Source organism: Cornus florida, unplaced genomic scaffold (assembly GCF_030987335.1).
Source record: "Cornus florida cultivar Cherokee Brave unplaced genomic scaffold, ASM3098733v1 CherokeeBrave_3.0.0_Hap2_Chr10, whole genome shotgun sequence".
Classification (NCBI taxonomy): Eukaryota; Viridiplantae; Streptophyta; class Magnoliopsida; order Cornales; family Cornaceae; genus Cornus; species Cornus florida.
In genome coordinates, this window is record NW_026775580.1 from 28,771,061 (window position 1) to 28,788,187 (window position 17,127).

Below are 17,127 nucleotides of genomic sequence, written 5' to 3' on the forward strand. Positions count from 1 at the left end.
TCTTTTTTTCCAACATTACCCTTAGTTTTGCTTGTTATTCTTTAGAGATCTGCTCTTTGGTTTCTGGTTAATGTCCGTCCCTATGATCAATTTGAACCGATTGATTTGAAAATAAATTTACCCTTAGTTTTTTTTCCAACATTACCCTTAGTTTTGATTGATTTGAAAAAAAAAAAAAAAAAGGAAAAAGCAAGCGTAATGTTGGAAAAATTTATCAATTTGAAAATAAATTACAAAAGTAGGACTTATTTGTCCTAAAAAAAAAAAAAATTACGACTTAATTGTCTTTCAGCTCCAAAAGTAGGCCTATCCGGGAATTTTCCCTTAGATAATTATTGCGTGTATTTGGGTTTTTGGCCTTCTCGCTGCACTGTTTTTGATAAATGAATTTCCTTTTCTATTTTGGTATATTAAACAACGATGAATTTTTAATTGTAAAAATATTTTTAGTCTTTTGATATATTTAATGGTGCATTTCAATGCATTGGTTATTGGTATTAACTAAGAATTATTACCATTGTATAGTTTGTTTAGTTGAAATTGTATAGTTTGTTTAGTTGAAATTGTTGTCAATTGCAAGTTATATGAATGATTTGATGATTAGGAAGCATTTATGGGTGATTTATTTAAAGTATATTAAGGAAAAGAAAACAAACACTATTAGGTAAATTTATTTATTAGGTAAATAAAGGTGATTATTTATTAGGTAAATAAAAAGATGAATTTAATATTTATTTACATTATTTATTATAGTGTTTTACATTATTTATTATAAATTGTCTTTGTACTTTTAATAATAAATTGTTTATTATAATGTACTGAAACACTTTAATGTACACTCTTTGTATTTTTAATAATAGTATAGATATGTTATTTACAAGGAGCTTAAAATCCTATAAATAAAGTATCGTATCTCAATCAACCACAGTGGGAAATTCTATACTCCCTCCGTCCCAAAATAGTTGCCATCTTTCCATTTGACAACTATTTTGGGATGTCCCAAAAATCATGTACTATTCCAAAATTGAATACTATTTTGTATAACATTTCCAAACTATCCTTTTAACTAAAAAATTGTACCAATTACGAAGTACTATTTTGTCTTTTAGTAAGGGCATATTTGAAACTTTACTCTTATCAATACAATAAAAAATTATTAAAACTCCACTACCATAAAAAGTTGAATTCCCCATGTAGGACATGTATTATGGGACGGAGAGTGTGATATCCCTCGACTCCGAAACATGGGTTGATCAGGCCTAAACCCAAACTCGAGGGATATCAAACAATTAAGAATTGAATACAAAATATAAATAACTAAGAATAAATAAAAAAGTGGAAAGAGAAACTAAATAATAAATCCTTAAGTTTAATAATAAATAATCCTCCAAATGAATAATATCCAAAACATCCGATATCATTACAACTCGGGAATCCATCTAGTGGACCCTTAATAATATCCCAATTAGAAATAAAACTGAAAAGAAGATAACATAGATAGAACCCTACATCAGGTTGGTAGAGTGATGATGACTGTCTCTGCTCGGCACGATCAAGCTCTAAGACTGGAACAGTCGAACACCTGAAAAATAATAATAGTCAGGCCCACTATCCGTGCTTCTTGCTGTTTAGACCTTCATCATCGAAGTCGGTCGTCCTTGCTTCTCTTCGACAACCTCACTATAATTCAGTTTCTTCTTCATGCTCAGTAGTCTTTAATGGAGTTTCTTGTCGGTGTCTCTCTTTTCGATCAAGGTGAGCTCACTAAATGAGTATCAACCGCAGACCCATGTTTACTTGCTCACCAAATAGTCATCTATTGTTATATGACTTCCGCGTTGCGTCTCTTAAAACTTAGATCCCATATTAGGATTCGTTGTACTTTATTTACGGTTTGTTAGGAGGAGCTGATGTCAATTATATTCTATAGTCATAGAATGGTTGGCACTAGAAAAAGGATGGGTTCAGGGTGAAACAATAAAGACCCAAAGGAGTAGAGGAGTATGTTATCGATTTCGTTGCCAGAAGGCAGAGTTAAAGATTGACGGTTTAGGTTCGTTTGGCGTTAGTTTAAAAGTATAAGCCAAGAAAGGATTTAGGTGTACGTAATAGGTCACCATATATCGGGATCAACACGACTTCAGTTGATCTCAAAAAGGAGACAAGCAAGGAGTAGGAGCCGAAGAGGATCCTAATGGAGGAGATTTATGTGTATCCAATAGAGAGGGTACTAAATCTTGAAGAGGGATGATTACACGAGGTGATCTGAATTGCTAGTAGTATAGCGAATGTTATTAGTAGAATTGGGGTTGATCAATCTACAAATAATTAAATCTTTATTATCATTTCTAAAAGAGGTATATAAGAAGTATTGTTCAGGAGTTTGGGGATTGGATGTGTTCTTATCAGAACGAAATACATAATTTTTAAATCACATACAAAAAGGCATTGGTATTATGTTGTGACGTTCTAATTCGATTTATAAAGTCAAGTAAGACAGTTTACATTCCCAATATAAGGAGGATGAGGGTTAAGCCTTTGGTATTTGCTTAGGAAAACATTTGTGCTTTTAAGCGATGTTTTAAAGGATATGTTTTGAGGTTGAATGATTATTTACGAAACTATAAAAGGAAATTTTGAAACAATCTAGTAAGGTTGATTTCAAAGGAGACTTTCTTTTCTAGAAAGAACGATGTCCTAAGTAGGAGTATATTTTGTTCTATTGTGTTTATCATACGTGTTTTATTTTATTTTTTTGTTAATTACTCGGGATTTGGTATGTGGTTTAGTTGGGGACATAAGTGTGTGATCAACCAATTATTGTTTTAATAACATGGAGTCATAACGCTATTTACGCTAAATTTGTGAGCATACGGTCATAGGATTTGGTAGATACACATAAATCTAACCAATCTATTGGACCTGGACATGTGTCATTATGGTGTGTTTTAGGATGGGATAATTAAACCATCACTATGAGTCAAACAATTTAGAACGATTAATTTGATATACTTTACGTTAGGTATGGATTCGTATCATAATACAACGCCATGATATTGGTAATTGTTAATGTTTCGGTATGCGTGAGGTAGTGGTAAATAAAGATCACTAAAACGCCATGATGATATATCAGAGGTGCTGGATTTGCTGAACATCTTCTTGAAAATTTCAGAAGTTGTTACCAAGTCAGAAGGAGGATTTAGTATTGGATTAAGTACTTATTGGAATGACACCGAGTGAGGATAGGAGACTGAATAAATATTCATCAGTAAATTCTTAATCAAGAATTTATTCAAGAGGGTGTGTCATTGGGAAGAATTTGCTGGTGTTGCACATGGAGGAGGAAACTAAGTCTCTTCATTTCCATAAATAATATGGAATTATTTTTTTAGTCACAATTTGCAACAATTAGCTGTTGCAAGGAAATTGATGACTTATGTAGAGGATTGGAAGATTTCATATTCTTTTGAAGTTAGATAAAGAAGTCGGATTGTCATTAACTTGTCTTAAAGAAGCAGGGTGTGTCAAAGACAAGATGGTAAAACCAAATACTTATATAAAGATGAGGTGCATGGTATGTATGGAAAGGTCGTAGTTTGTTGACTTTTGTTGAGTTAAAGTCATAGTTAACTATTGATAAATTGAATTACCGATTGATTTTTAATATCGGCAAGTTTATCACGGATCAGTGGTGGATAGATTTAGTTACAGAATTCGCTTTTGAAGATGCTCCAATTTAAACAATGGGTACAGACGAAAGCTGGTGGTACCAAACTAACGGTACTTTCTGTAGACAAATTTGATGGAGGATGCAAGGATTAAGTTTCACAACTCTTAGTTCTTTATTCATCCTAGTAGAAACATGATGCTTCACAGTATGAAGCAGATGTTTGGAGGACATGTTGGAAGAGGAATATAGTGTTTTTTTCTCTAAGTCTAATATTTATTATATAGTAGAGATGGACCATCAGAGATCACTGGATTCTTGCAGCTATTTTCTATACTGAAGTAGAAATAACAGAGCATTTTCACAGATTTAGTTGAGGGATTGCTGATTTGATGCAAGGGTCAGGATTCTAGATGGGATATTGGTTGACTGATAAAATTAAATCAGTTTCATTTTGTCTATTTTGATCGAGCTGGTAAGATATCAGTTCATACGAATATAACGGATCACGAGACGGCTTAGATGGATGCAAAGTGTGAATAATAACACTTGTTATTACCAAGGTAGTTCGGGAGGTCAATTTTGAATATCGGAGCTGACCCTAGAGAAGGTGTTACCTTACTCAGATGGAGTTTAAGGTACTAGAGGAGGAGTTAGTAGTTTCTATAAATAGTGATATGATTGTCGGGCGACTGAGATGGAAATTTATAATTTTTCTTGGTACACCCAGACGGTTAGAAGGTACATCACGACATCAAATGTCAGTTTTGGTGAATAGGTACGGATAGGGACGTGTATATAATTGCCCTAAGTGTAAAACCTGCTGCAAAGGTGGAAAGTTGATCATTAGATATCATAGGAATCTTTAGCCACTTCCTATAACAAATATGGAAGTTGAACTAAACAAGAGTGATAATTGGTGGGAAGGATCGACATTGATTTGGAATTTCAATTTTCCATATGGAATTCGAGTGGTGGATTGAGAAAGATTGCTTGAGGACATAAATTTGAGTGATGCTTATTTAAGAACTTCATAGTAGTTATATAATTCAGTGATAGTGGTGTTATAGCATGTGGATGTCCATATTAGTGGATGCAAAGTGTTATTTTGAAGGAGCTTTATGAAGATTTTTGAGCAGCAGCTCTACTTCATATATATAGATAGAGGAATTAATCGAGAGATTAAATTAGACCATAAATGATATGTTTGAAGCGTATATCCTAGATTTTCATGGACTATTGGAAGTGTTTACTTCACTTGTCGGAATTTTGTCTGTGATATTGTTGGCACAAGGAGGTTAGTGTGACAACTTTGGAGGTTTTATATCTTTCACAATGCATATCTCTCATTTGTTGGTTGGAAATGGAAGTAAGGGTTGTATAATCAGACCTCGACTTCATTTAAAAATATGTCGGAAATAAATACTTCCCTTTATATTGAACTGCGTGCGATTGGGAGGCAACAGTAGGATGTTGTAAATAGTTGAACTCGTATACTAGAGTTTTTCTATCAGGGAGTAGTTTGCTCGTTCTGTTTTCTATATAGGAAGAAAGGCGATTTTTGGAGAAAGGTTAATTTTACTTATTACATTGACTTTTAGAATATTGTGTTTCGTAATTGAGGCAGTCACCTCTGAATTAGCGTTACCAAATTATTAGCGCTGGGTGCATAGGAGTTTGTGCATATATTCTATGGCACTTGGAGGTATGTAGACCATTCCCTTGTCGACATAGGAGAATTACGTTATTAATTGATACAACCTACGCATTGTATGATTATTGTGTTTCTTAAAATATAGGAACTTTGTATACCACTTGGTATATTGGAGTTAAGTGGAGCCCTTATAGTGAGGTTGCGTCTATTTGGAATATGAGGATGTTTTTCGCTCATAGTTTCCAAGCATAATGGAAGAAAGTAAGGGCGAATTCCGAGGACGGAATTCCTTTTATTAGGGGGGAAGAATGTAATACCCCTAATTTTAAAAGGATAGTCTCAGTATTTATTTATTTGTTTTACTTGTATTTTTTAATTATTTAATTAATTATTTGACTAATTGCTTATGTGTTTAATTGAATTAGGTATTACTTGATTATTTGATTATGTGTCTATGTATTATTTGTATTTGTCTATGTGTTAATTGTTTAATTAGATTATGTACTTAAATGGTGTTTTGATTAATTGTAAATTAAATGTTTTCTTTTCTTTTATTATTTTATTTTATTTTTCTTTTATGGTTATGGTTAGTAGTAATGGGCCAACCAATTGGGTCCCATGGACTACTTGGATAGGAGGTTGGATGTGTATGAATTATTATCCATGGATAATGTATGTGTATATATAGATATATATTATATACATATATAAAAAGGAAAGTAATTTATTAATTATTTTTATGGTAACTTGGGTAGTAATATTTAATCTGATGTATATATTTTATATTTAAATAATAAAAATATACATATATTTGATACGTGTTATGTTTTAAGTTACTTTATAATATTATGATAACTTAAGTATTATTGGATAATCCATTAATAAATAATGGAATGTGTATAATTTATTTATTTAATAAACATATACATAAATTATATACGTAACATATTTTACTTACCTTTTGAATATATATATAAAAGAGAAAGTAATTTATTAATTACTTTTATGGTAATTTGGGTAGTAATATTTAATCTGATGTATATGTTTATTTAAATAATAAAAATATACATAGATTTGATACGTGTTATGTTTTAAGTTACTTTATAATATTATGGTAACTTACATATTATTGGATAATCCATTAATAAATAATGGAATGTGTATAATTTATTTATTTAATAAACATATACATAAATTATATACGTAACATATTTTGTTTACCTTTTTAATATTTTTATTTTCATTTTTTTTTAGTTGACTTGGATTAGGAAAAGGGTTAGAGTTATTTTATTTAGCCTATAAATATATAGCTATAGGTTGTAAAAGGGGGTTAGAAATATTCACGTGATATATATTGGAGAGATAGTGTTAGAGAGGGAAGGAGGAAAAGGAAGGAATGAGGAGAAAAACCCTGTAGAGAGAAGATCAAGGAAGAAGAAGTTTAATTTTCGATCCGAAAATTTAAGGCAAGTTCTTCTTTTATGTCTTTCCCTTTGATTCGTGTTTCTATACATGCCTAGGAAATTTCAGGATTTATTAAACACATAAAATTAAATAATTTGCATGTTTAATTGGGTTAGAACATAGGTTCTATGAAATTGGTTCATATCTGTTCTTGTGTTATGAATTGATAAAATGCATGATTTTGATTTGATTTCTTATGTGAATTTTTACATGTTTAAATTACGTATTTTTCATATCTTTGGAATGATGGAACGTAGAAACATGCCTAGGATTCCTAAACATTAAATAGGGACTAGGTTTGGGTTTTAATAATTTAAATAGACTCAATCATAATGATGCTTGCTATTTGAATGTTTTAAACAAACAAATGGATTTAATCTTTTAAAATATTTTAGCAATTGAGATTAAATGTGTAGGATGAATTGGATATAGAGAATCCTTATTTAACGGTATAATAAAATATCATCATGTATAAGATTCAGTTTGTGTAGGACATATGATATAAGAAGTTTAAAGAAATAATAAGTCATTCTTATTATGTGATAACTTGATATCATATTTATCATAGTTATTTATGGAATGTTTGATGTATTTTCTTAATTGTTACATCAATTGTTAGATTGTGTGGTTTAATGCACCGGTATGGGACGGTGGCATTCTAGGGATGGATTAACTTATCAGTTAAGTCCTACCTATTTTATATAAGGGAATGGATTAACTAAAATGTTAAGTCCTACTTATATTTAAGTCAGGTCAGCTGAACAAGTTGAATGACTTATGGAGGATTAATTTATTATATAAGGGAATGGATTAACTAAAATGTTAAGTCCTGCTTATATTCAAGTCAGGTCAGCTGAACAAGTTGAATGACTTATGGAGGATTAATTTATACTGGATAGGATGGTTACTAGATTATATATATATAAGTATGGTGCCATGATATGAGCTTGAGTCTCAGGATCAATGGTTAGGGCGCGTATATCGCCAGGGATGTGTAGCTAGATATAGTGTAGTTGTGTACCCTGGTAGGTCTAGGTACTCATGCCCACTATATGTGCGTTTTGCATGTTGCCTACTATTCAGGTTGAGACAACCCTATAGTCTAGTGAGGTTCCTTTAGTGTGTATATATATATATACGGACTACTAGTTACTGTTAGATTGACTAGGATGTATACGTGTATCGGATCTCTGCTTGGACTGTAGTAGAGTAGAACTTGTTTGTGGACCTGACCTACCATTATTTTTCAGGTGTTCGTCACGAGTAGAGGTTGTTCGTGCTGAGCGGGGATCAGCCTACTTCATTCTTCCGATGCTACATAAGAGTTCCTTTATGATTCAGTTTCCTGTTTTAGATTACTGTCATTTGTTTAGTTTGGATTTTCTATGGGTCCACACAGTATGGATTCCCGAGTTGTATTTTGGAGGATCAGTTGTATCAAAAGAGTTTATTAATTAATGGAAATATATTATGAGGTTTATTATTAGATTATCATTTTAGTTTCTTGTCAGCATTTTATTTATTCTTCTTTATTCTTTTGTACTCTGTGTTCGTTTATTATCAATTTGTTTTGATATCCTCGGGTATTCGGGCGTGGGCCTGGCCAACCCGCATTCGGAAATTCGGAGGTATCACACTTCATCACCGGTCAATTCAATCTCTCTGTTCAGCTTGCCGTTTCTCGTCGGTAGAACAGCTTCGAGACCGGAGAAGGCGGGCCACAGCCGGGGCTTGACGAGAAAATGTTGATGCATTAGGTGCTATGGGTTTGTTGATACGAGGGCACCATTGTTTAGGTGGTGTTCTCTAAGATTTAGAGAGAGATGAGAAAGAAAAAAATTCCAAAACTTGACAATTAGACTGTCACATCAATTCTGCCTAAAACATCAGTTTAAATTGTCTGTCTGAGTATCACAACCCTTATACTATGTTCCGTCGGAAGGAAAGAAGAGGGGTGAAAGGAAAATAGGAAGGAATGAACAAATTTCCTTAGTTCGGTAGAGATGATATAAGGAAAGAAATGATAATAGAAAGGATGAGTCATCCTTCCTCCTTCACAAAATTTCATCCGCCCAAATATAGGTAGAAAATAAGAAAGAAACAAGTGAGTCTATTATAGAAGTTTTAAATTACTGCATCACTCTTCATAAAGATTTAGTAAATGATGAGTCTAATGATAAAATAACTTAAAAATTTATCTTTCCTTTTATTCTACTGATCAAATTAAATTGTTAGTTTTTTTCATTCTCTTCCATCCAACCGAATAAAAAGAAGAAAACGCTTAATCTCTTTCCTAGGATGTCTCAATCATCCTTTATTTTCTCTCTTCCATTCAATTTTTTCTTTCTTACCGAATGGAGCATTAATATAAAGTAATTAAGAGAGAATGACCCAAAACACTAATAGGGGAGAAAATGTAAGAGAAAATTATATTTCTATAATTGGAACGGTAGTTGTGGTATTTGAGAAAAACTAATTATTTATTTATAAAATTAGAGATAGAAGTATTCTTTCTTTTAGAGTGTAGTGCAATATTAAAAAAAATGTAGTGCCCTCCCTATATATATATATATACACACACACACACACAGTATTATAGACATTTATAATAAAGTTCCCTGTATATAGAAATATGAATATACATGCTATTTATGTTAAATATACCATAGATGACAAACGGCCTTGAAAGGATCCTCTATTGCATGTCAGAATCCAATGGACATATCTATTTTGCTTGTTATACTCATCTTCAAACAACTGAACTTCAACACAAGTTTGTTGCAGAAAGGAGACTGACTTGCAGACAGATCCTTGTAATTTGTACATGTTGATGGTTGGTTGGTTATAGAGCTCTTTGGAAAAAACAAAACATGCATGTTGCAGATAGATTATTTAGGTGCACTAAACTTTGAATATAAAAAATAAAAAATAAAAAATAAAAATAAATAAATAAATAAAGAACAAACAAACAAAAACTGTACATTGTGATGCGAGAGCTACCCACTGGTCTCATTCCAAACCAACCACCGGAATCACATTATCAATTATGTTGTTCTAGTTGTAGATAACCCTAGTTCTCTCATTCTAAACCTATCTTCAATAGCTGTTGTCCCATGACATGACGACTCAAAAACACTAGATAAAATTATATATGTGAAAAGAACCCGTTTATCCTAAGGTAAAGTTGCTCCATTATGACTTGGCAATCACAAATTCGAAATTAAAAACATTTCCACATATAGAGGTACATCCTCCGCATGTAGAGGTAAGGCCTCAGACACTAGACTAGCCCTTCAGATATACCCACTGTCTCTTTAAGCTTGCACTAGAATTTTCTCTTTTTTCTTTTGGTCATGATCTGCATAAATGGGTTTAAGCATATATTGTTTTCACCATTTTAGTGAGTGATTACATCTAAACTTCATTACAGAACAAATTGGACATCCAATATACAAAAAATAATAATATGAAGAATTTGTGTAGCCTTGTGATAATACAAACCAGAATAAACCAAGGTGCTGGCACAAAATCATACCTGTTTTATACCGGGGGGAGAAAAAATTTACATATTTGCATTTTCGCTTTATCTGTTGGATATTACAGAATTGGAAGTGCCGAAAATGGCTGCTTCTGCAACAAGAAGAATGTAAAGAAACAGAGACCAAAAAATTATGTTCTGAAGGACCGCTGAATTTCTTCCAAAGTCTTTCCTTTTGTCTCGGGTACCCAAATGGCCGTAAATACCACAGTGAAAGCGCACATAATCATGTAAATAAGAAAGGTTCCTGTTAAATATAACAAATCAATTAATTAGAAACCAAATAAAATTAACAATAATGAGGTAATATCTCCGTAACCCAATGAGGATGGTAAGTTTAGTTACAATAACCATAACAACAACAGGATTCGTAACAGCAAGAGCTGCATTCCGACTGCAAACATTGCACATTTGTACCCTTCAGTGTCATCGAGCACCTATGCATTTGTGCTCAGGTTTCATACAAGCATTCATGATATATAGGTGTCGGGGTGTGTGTGTGTGTGTGTGTGTGTGTGAGAGAGAGAGAGAGAGAGAAAGAGAGAGAGAGAGAGAGAGGCAAACCTGCACTACTCCATGTTAAAAGCAAGTTTGCAGTCAACGTAATCACCCAGGAAAAGAACCAATTGCATAGTGTTGCTACACTTCCAGCGAGGCCTTTAATTTTTATAGGAAGAATCTGCGATGCCAAGTACATGAGGCACAGAGTTATTTGCAGCAAGCTAGAGATAAGAATTCTGAAATGAATGTGTTTCACAACAAAAGTGGACAATATGCACAAAAGTTTTTTACTAGTCAACTGCATAGTTCAGCTTAGATAATAATATTAAATAGTACCAAACGCATAACATAATAGATATGTCATAGTCGAATTTATAATTTGAGCTGAGCTTCAAAATCAAACTACCAGATATTTTTATTTTCTTGGATAAACTACCAGAGATTAGTTACTAATGAAACATGAATGCAGCCAGCATATGCAAAAAAGAACTTGAAACTTATATTTACGAGTTCTCAGCACAATGAATTGTCATAGCTCAAATACTTTATTTCAGGAGTCAGGACTTGAGGTTTGTGACAATAAAAAAAAATAAAATGAACTGAATATTTGGAGAGTGAAATATTTCCTTTTAAGGAAGAGGTATCTGCCTACCTCCTTTAATATAACTAGATGCTAAATTTAAGTTGTGCAAGATAAACAATCACTTGACAACAGTAGGCCGATTCCCAGCAGAAAAGAAAACAGATGAGTGGCAGAAGAAAATTGAAAAATATTTTACATAACATGATGCTGTTTTGTTAAAATAATGAAAAAATTTCACTGCGAAAATGTGACATTAGATGGTAAATTAAATATAGGTACCTCAGACATTATAACCCATGGAACAGGGCCCATTCCAAGAGAAAACCCAATTACCATGCCCTGAAAGAAAAAGTCAGGCAATCATATAATCCTTTTGAGAAAAGGCCAGCAAGAACCATCATATGCATGCTTTTTAATGAGTAAAGACATACCACTACTCCAACCACTGATATGATGCCCAATATGCTATACAAGGTAGAATCATGCGATACAAAATCCTGAGATTAATAAAGAATGTGACCAAAAGTTTTTAGTGTTACACACGTGGAAGAAAACAAAAAATCTTTGCATGTGCTTAATGATTTTGACTAAAAATGTTGATTAACAAAATAGTATTGCAATACTACCTTCCAAAGGAATGCAACTGCAACAACTAGGAGGCTAACAGTCATGACAGAGGAGGAGACCTACAATAAAAGATTCAAATTCCCATTTACCATGTAATTTGAGATAATGATTTACAGACTATATACAGAATATTCTGCCCATACTCACTATGAGTAGAACCCTACGGCCTGCTTTGTCGACCAACCATGTAGCAATTCCGGTGGCAAAGACCTAAATAGTGCACGAATTGTTGTTGATGACTTGAGAAATAAATGGCCATTCAATATTAGAATTTAAATAGGAATAAAAGAGACCATTTTGCAAATAATCCTTTAAGCCATACCTGGATAATACCAAGTAACAGTGTAGCAATATTACTTGCTGAAATCCCTGTTCAAATTTAAGACAACAACTAAGAGCCATCTAACTTGAATTGAAATAAACTAACTTTTTCCTTTCGATAACAGATATATAAGAGATGATACACAATTAACTAAAGCACATAACCAAAATAAATAGTAACTCTAGTTTTAGTACACCAATGCACATAACCTACAAGAGAATAAAATATATATGGCCAGCAGGTTGTCGATTAATTCAGAATAAGAAGTTAATTTGTTCAACAGTTTATATGAAAAATTATATCAGCATAATAAAAGAACAACATACAAGAAAAATGAAACACGGTACCATGGATCAACTAATAGTTCCTCAAAGTTTTTAAGACAAACTTCTGATTAAGCAATCATTAAATTTTAGGAACACAGTTCCAGTTGCCGGTCCAACACTTGGAAGGAATATTATACTAACATGATACCCCAAGTGGTCAAAAAGAGCTGGTAAGCGGACTGCAACAATGATACTTCCATGATTCTGGTGCACCTCAACCATTAAACGAAAATGAATACAATAAAAGAACTGGTTACTACTTACCAGCAGATTCAAAAATGGTACTGGAATAGAAAAGCACACCATTAATTCCACTTATCTGCTGCAGGACAAGTAATCCAATTCCTATCTGCCAGATATCGGTAGCAGAAAACAATTAGTTCTGATGATTTTCCATGTTCAAGATTGAAAGCATAACATTAACATAAGAAAACTAAAACTCCCAGATGATAGATAATACCATCAGAGGAAACCATAATCTTCTTTGTTTGAGCTCAGCAAATCGGATTGTAGTTCTACTGCTTCTTGATGATACAGAGCCCTGCGCAGCAAAAGCTTTTTAATAAGAACAACTAAAAAGTGCAGTTAGGAACAAAACTATGAGATGTTTATCCTAGAAAGAGATAATATAAAGATAAATTAATCCATGGACTTTTAGCAGGACATTACATGTATTAATGTAACAGATTACTTTGTTTTAAATGCAGTTAGATGGAAGCAGTTGGTGGTTCTGTAACGTAATTGAACTAAATGAATTTTACCTTGATCTCATTTACTTCAACGGAAATATCAGTATCAAATCCTCGAAGAACTTGCAAAGAAGCTTCAAAATCTTCTGTCATTCCCATTTTTGCCTGGATTCAATAAAAAAAATTTGCTTCAGTAGTGACCATAGCCACATATCCAACCATGGACAATGGTAAAAAAATATATCATTTCATGAAGCTCACCAGCCACCGAGGGGATTCTGGAATAAAAAATAGGCCAGGTATCAAAATTAGACATGGTAATATTCCTGCAAAAAGATAGATGTATTTCCTTTTCAGAATAAATGCTTATTTCATATGCTTTGGCAGATTACGTCGAATTACACAAAATGGGACAAGAGTGGCATTAAGGTGATAAATAATACAGCTTATCAAATGCCTAATTCAGCCATCAAAAAGTTTTTTGGTGCTTATTATATTTAATTTTTTGGTAAGCTCAATTTTTTTAATGTGACTGATTTATAGGCTCCCAAATTGAATGTAGATTTTATGGTTTTAGCTGATACCGGAGGCTGCAGTCCTTACTCTTGATGTATCACTTCCTTAGCTTTTATTTTATTTTGCATGTACCATGAATAGTCCATTATTATCCCCCCACCCCCACCAACCCCCTCCCAAAAATAAATAAATAAAAGGAAACAGACCAAGATTATGAAATAATCACGGATGTACAATTGAAATCCAACTAACTTAACCTTGATGCCTTACTGAGTTACAGCCCATATCAAACATCAGTTCTTACCAGATTTTAACTGGAACAAGTTTAAGAAGAACAAGGTTGAGAAACTCCTCTTATTAATTGACAACCAAAACTAACTTCACTTACCAACGGGCCAGTGACCTAGCGGTATCAGCCTCTTACTTCCCAAAGGGAGGTCAGGGGTTCAAGTCTCAGAAGAGACAATTGTGTGTGAGTACCAACTAGGAAAAAAAAAAAAAAAAAACTAACTTCACTTTTGGGCCTTCTTGGAAAACTTAATGCCTGTGAAAAGATTAATTTTGTACTTCCAAGTATGAAAAATCATATTTGTTAAAGGCGTGCCTAGGCTCCTAAATGATCATCCGTAGATGTCGTTTTATTTGTATTTTTAAATGAACATGAATTACATACTCTATATTAAATCATGGTCATATTCAATGGGTCACATGGTTTAATTTTATGCATATTTGACGGAATTTATGAGCTTATGTGAAAAATTACATTAAATGTGTCCCATACTTGATTCTTGATTTTTATCATAATACAATACATATTTAGAATTTATTACTTTTTATTGTTGCACAATTATAATGGTATTTGATTTAGTTAATATATGCATATCATGATCACATACGATCTTATGTGACTTATATTTCATATTCGTTTCTATTACACATGCACCTCACTATAGTTAGGCTCTCGCCTTGCGTTGTGCCTTGCTCTTAGGCTCCAAGAGATCTTGGGCGCCTTAGTATGCCTTGAGCCTTTAATAACTATGCAAACAACCACAATTTAAAATTTTGTATTCATGAACCAACATAAATGCAGGAAAAGCAAGATCCCCATGTTCTGAGTAACTTTCATTGAGCCATCATATAGCAACAAATCGGTAAATCACATCAAAACAAGCAGAACTATTATTCAAGTAGGTTTTTGTTATTAAGATTGCCTTATCAGGAAATTGATTATGATTATATCCACTGATAATAAGAAACTAAAGTGAGTCTTTCAAAGGATTACCCAAAACTGCAAGTACTCTCCAATTAACAAAAAGCCCCAGCAAATAAGCCAGCAATATTCCAATCGTAACAGAAAGCTACAAAACAGAAATAGTAAAATTTAATTGATTTGATCATTTGAAAAATTAATGAAGCATAATAATATCTCCAATTCAGGATAAGAAGCAAAAACAACCAACCTGGTTCACAGAACCTAGCCCCCCTCTCATGTTTTGAGGCGCTATTTCAGCTATATATACTGGCACCTACAGTTACGAAAACAAGAAGGTTCAACTGAGATATTTCTGGTACATGATTCCTTTATGTAATAACCACCTATATGCTTTATAGTTACCGTGTAAGAGATTATCCCCACACCAAATCCCTCCAACAATCTTCCCATGTACAGAAAGGAAGAATCCTAATCAAAACAACAACTATGACATAAGTAGAGGTTCCAATGTCACTTCAAAGATACATGAAATAGTATTTGAAGATAGATAATTAGAAGAACTCACTTTAGCAAATGATATAGCAAGCCAACCAATTATATTAGGGATAGCAGCAATCATCAAAGACTGCAATATCACAGAATGAAGCAAAATGCACTTATGCAAATCAAAAAAAAAAAAAAATCCTCATAAGGAAAATCAAGCAATGAAACAAACACTCATACCCCTTTTCTCCCAATATACTCGGCAATCTGACCGCTAGCTATTGCCCCAACCATTGCACCCACATTCGATAAAGAACCGAATAAAGAGAACTGAACCATTATTTGAGTGAGAAACCATATAGAAACAAACCCATATGAAAACAAGGCATCAAATATACTATCCACACCTCGGATACTGAAAGATTTAGGTCAGCTGTGATAGCAGATTGCGTAGGTGAAGAAAAACCACTCTGCAATAAGAACACAATCATTCATTAAACAGATATATAAGAAAGTAATATCAAGAGAGAGAGGGATCAAAAAATAAAAAAAAACTCTTTTAGGCATCCAATAATTTTGGAAGACAGATAAAATTTCAAGTACATCTCATTTTTACCCATAATTTAGGTTCATGAGAATCAAAGAGCTACTCTAAACCCAGTAATTGTACAAATCTTATAACAAAATTGGATTTGACAAGTGAAATTATGGTTTTCTAATTTTCTCTCTATTTCTTGGCAACCAAACAATAATTTATTTAAAGAAGAAAAGATGAAAAACAATGGAGGGTCTAACCGTGAAACCGAACTGTATAGGACCCAAAGCAACGATTAGAACACATGCCAGAACAGAGACTGAGCGGTCACGAATCGTCTGAGTCGAACCCATCATACTGGACTGCCTCGAACCCATGCCGCTCATGCGATACCAACTTCCCGTATGAAGAAACGGTTTTCTAAGATCCTTTCCATCGTCATTCTCTTCAACGAAACTCATTCTCGTCGATCTCTTTCTCTCTCTCTAAGATTTATGCGAATCAACAAATCAATGAGAGAGGAGATATATACATATATATGTATATACTCGGTGATGTGTTGATTTTCCGGCGATGCGATTGGTCAATTGCCGGTGAGAGAGAAAATGGGAAGATTTATTAGTTTTAGAGAGAGAGACTTATTAGAGTGAGAAAGTTTTGCAGAGAATAGATGGTCACTGGTTGTTTTTTCCCGGTAAGGTGAGTTGGCACTGATTTATTCTTTTCTTTTTACACATAAATTATATTGTCTCTAACAACATTCCAACATATAACATCATTCCAACATATAACATTTACACTATTATTTTCTAATAATAGAAAATTAAGGTGTTCATTTGAATCGATTAAGGTGTTCATTTGAATCGATTTGTTCAATTCGATCTCTGCATATGAAAATAGTTTATTTTTATGATTGGGTTACAAATTGATAAATAAGATATTCGTGGTGTACGAAATCATTAACGGCCATTAATTGATTACGAAATAGTTTATTTTCATGGTTTGGTTA

General features: G+C 32.9%; 1 protein-coding gene across 1 annotated transcript; it reads right to left on the reverse strand.

Moving 5' to 3' along the window:
* Nucleotides 1-10,235: 10,235 nt before the first annotated feature.
* On the reverse strand, nt 10,236-16,831 carry LOC132277457 (sugar transporter ERD6-like 6). Its single transcript, XM_059779312.1, has 18 exons — nt 16,379-16,831; nt 15,991-16,053; nt 15,824-15,913; nt 15,666-15,725; nt 15,503-15,568; nt 15,348-15,413; nt 15,170-15,245; nt 13,633-13,697; nt 13,444-13,536; nt 13,143-13,223; nt 12,947-13,031; nt 12,357-12,403; nt 12,182-12,244; nt 12,034-12,093; nt 11,839-11,904; nt 11,687-11,746; nt 10,888-11,002; nt 10,236-10,570 (listed from the first exon to the last, which is right to left on the reverse strand). The coding sequence occupies exons 1-18, from the start codon at nt 16,577-16,579 to the stop codon at nt 10,455-10,457; spliced, it is 1,473 nt and encodes a 490-aa protein (XP_059635295.1). The 5' UTR covers nt 16,580-16,831; the 3' UTR covers nt 10,236-10,454.
* Between the last annotated feature and the right edge of the window lie 296 nt (nt 16,832-17,127).

Excerpts from the sequence above, each read along its gene's own strand:
- LOC132277457 (XM_059779312.1), bottom strand. The coding sequence starts at position 16,579 with ATGAGTTTCGTTGAAGAGAATGACGATGGAAAGGATCTTAGAAAACCG. Across the intron at positions 15,914-15,990 it reads TAAATCTTTCAGTATCCGAG|TTCTCTTTATTCGGTTCTTT; the intron begins GTGTGGATAGTA and ends ATAATGGTTCAG. Across the intron at positions 11,905-12,033 it reads CAGTTGCATTCCTTTGGAAG|GATTTTGTATCGCATGATTC; the intron begins GTAGTATTGCAA and ends TATTAATCTCAG.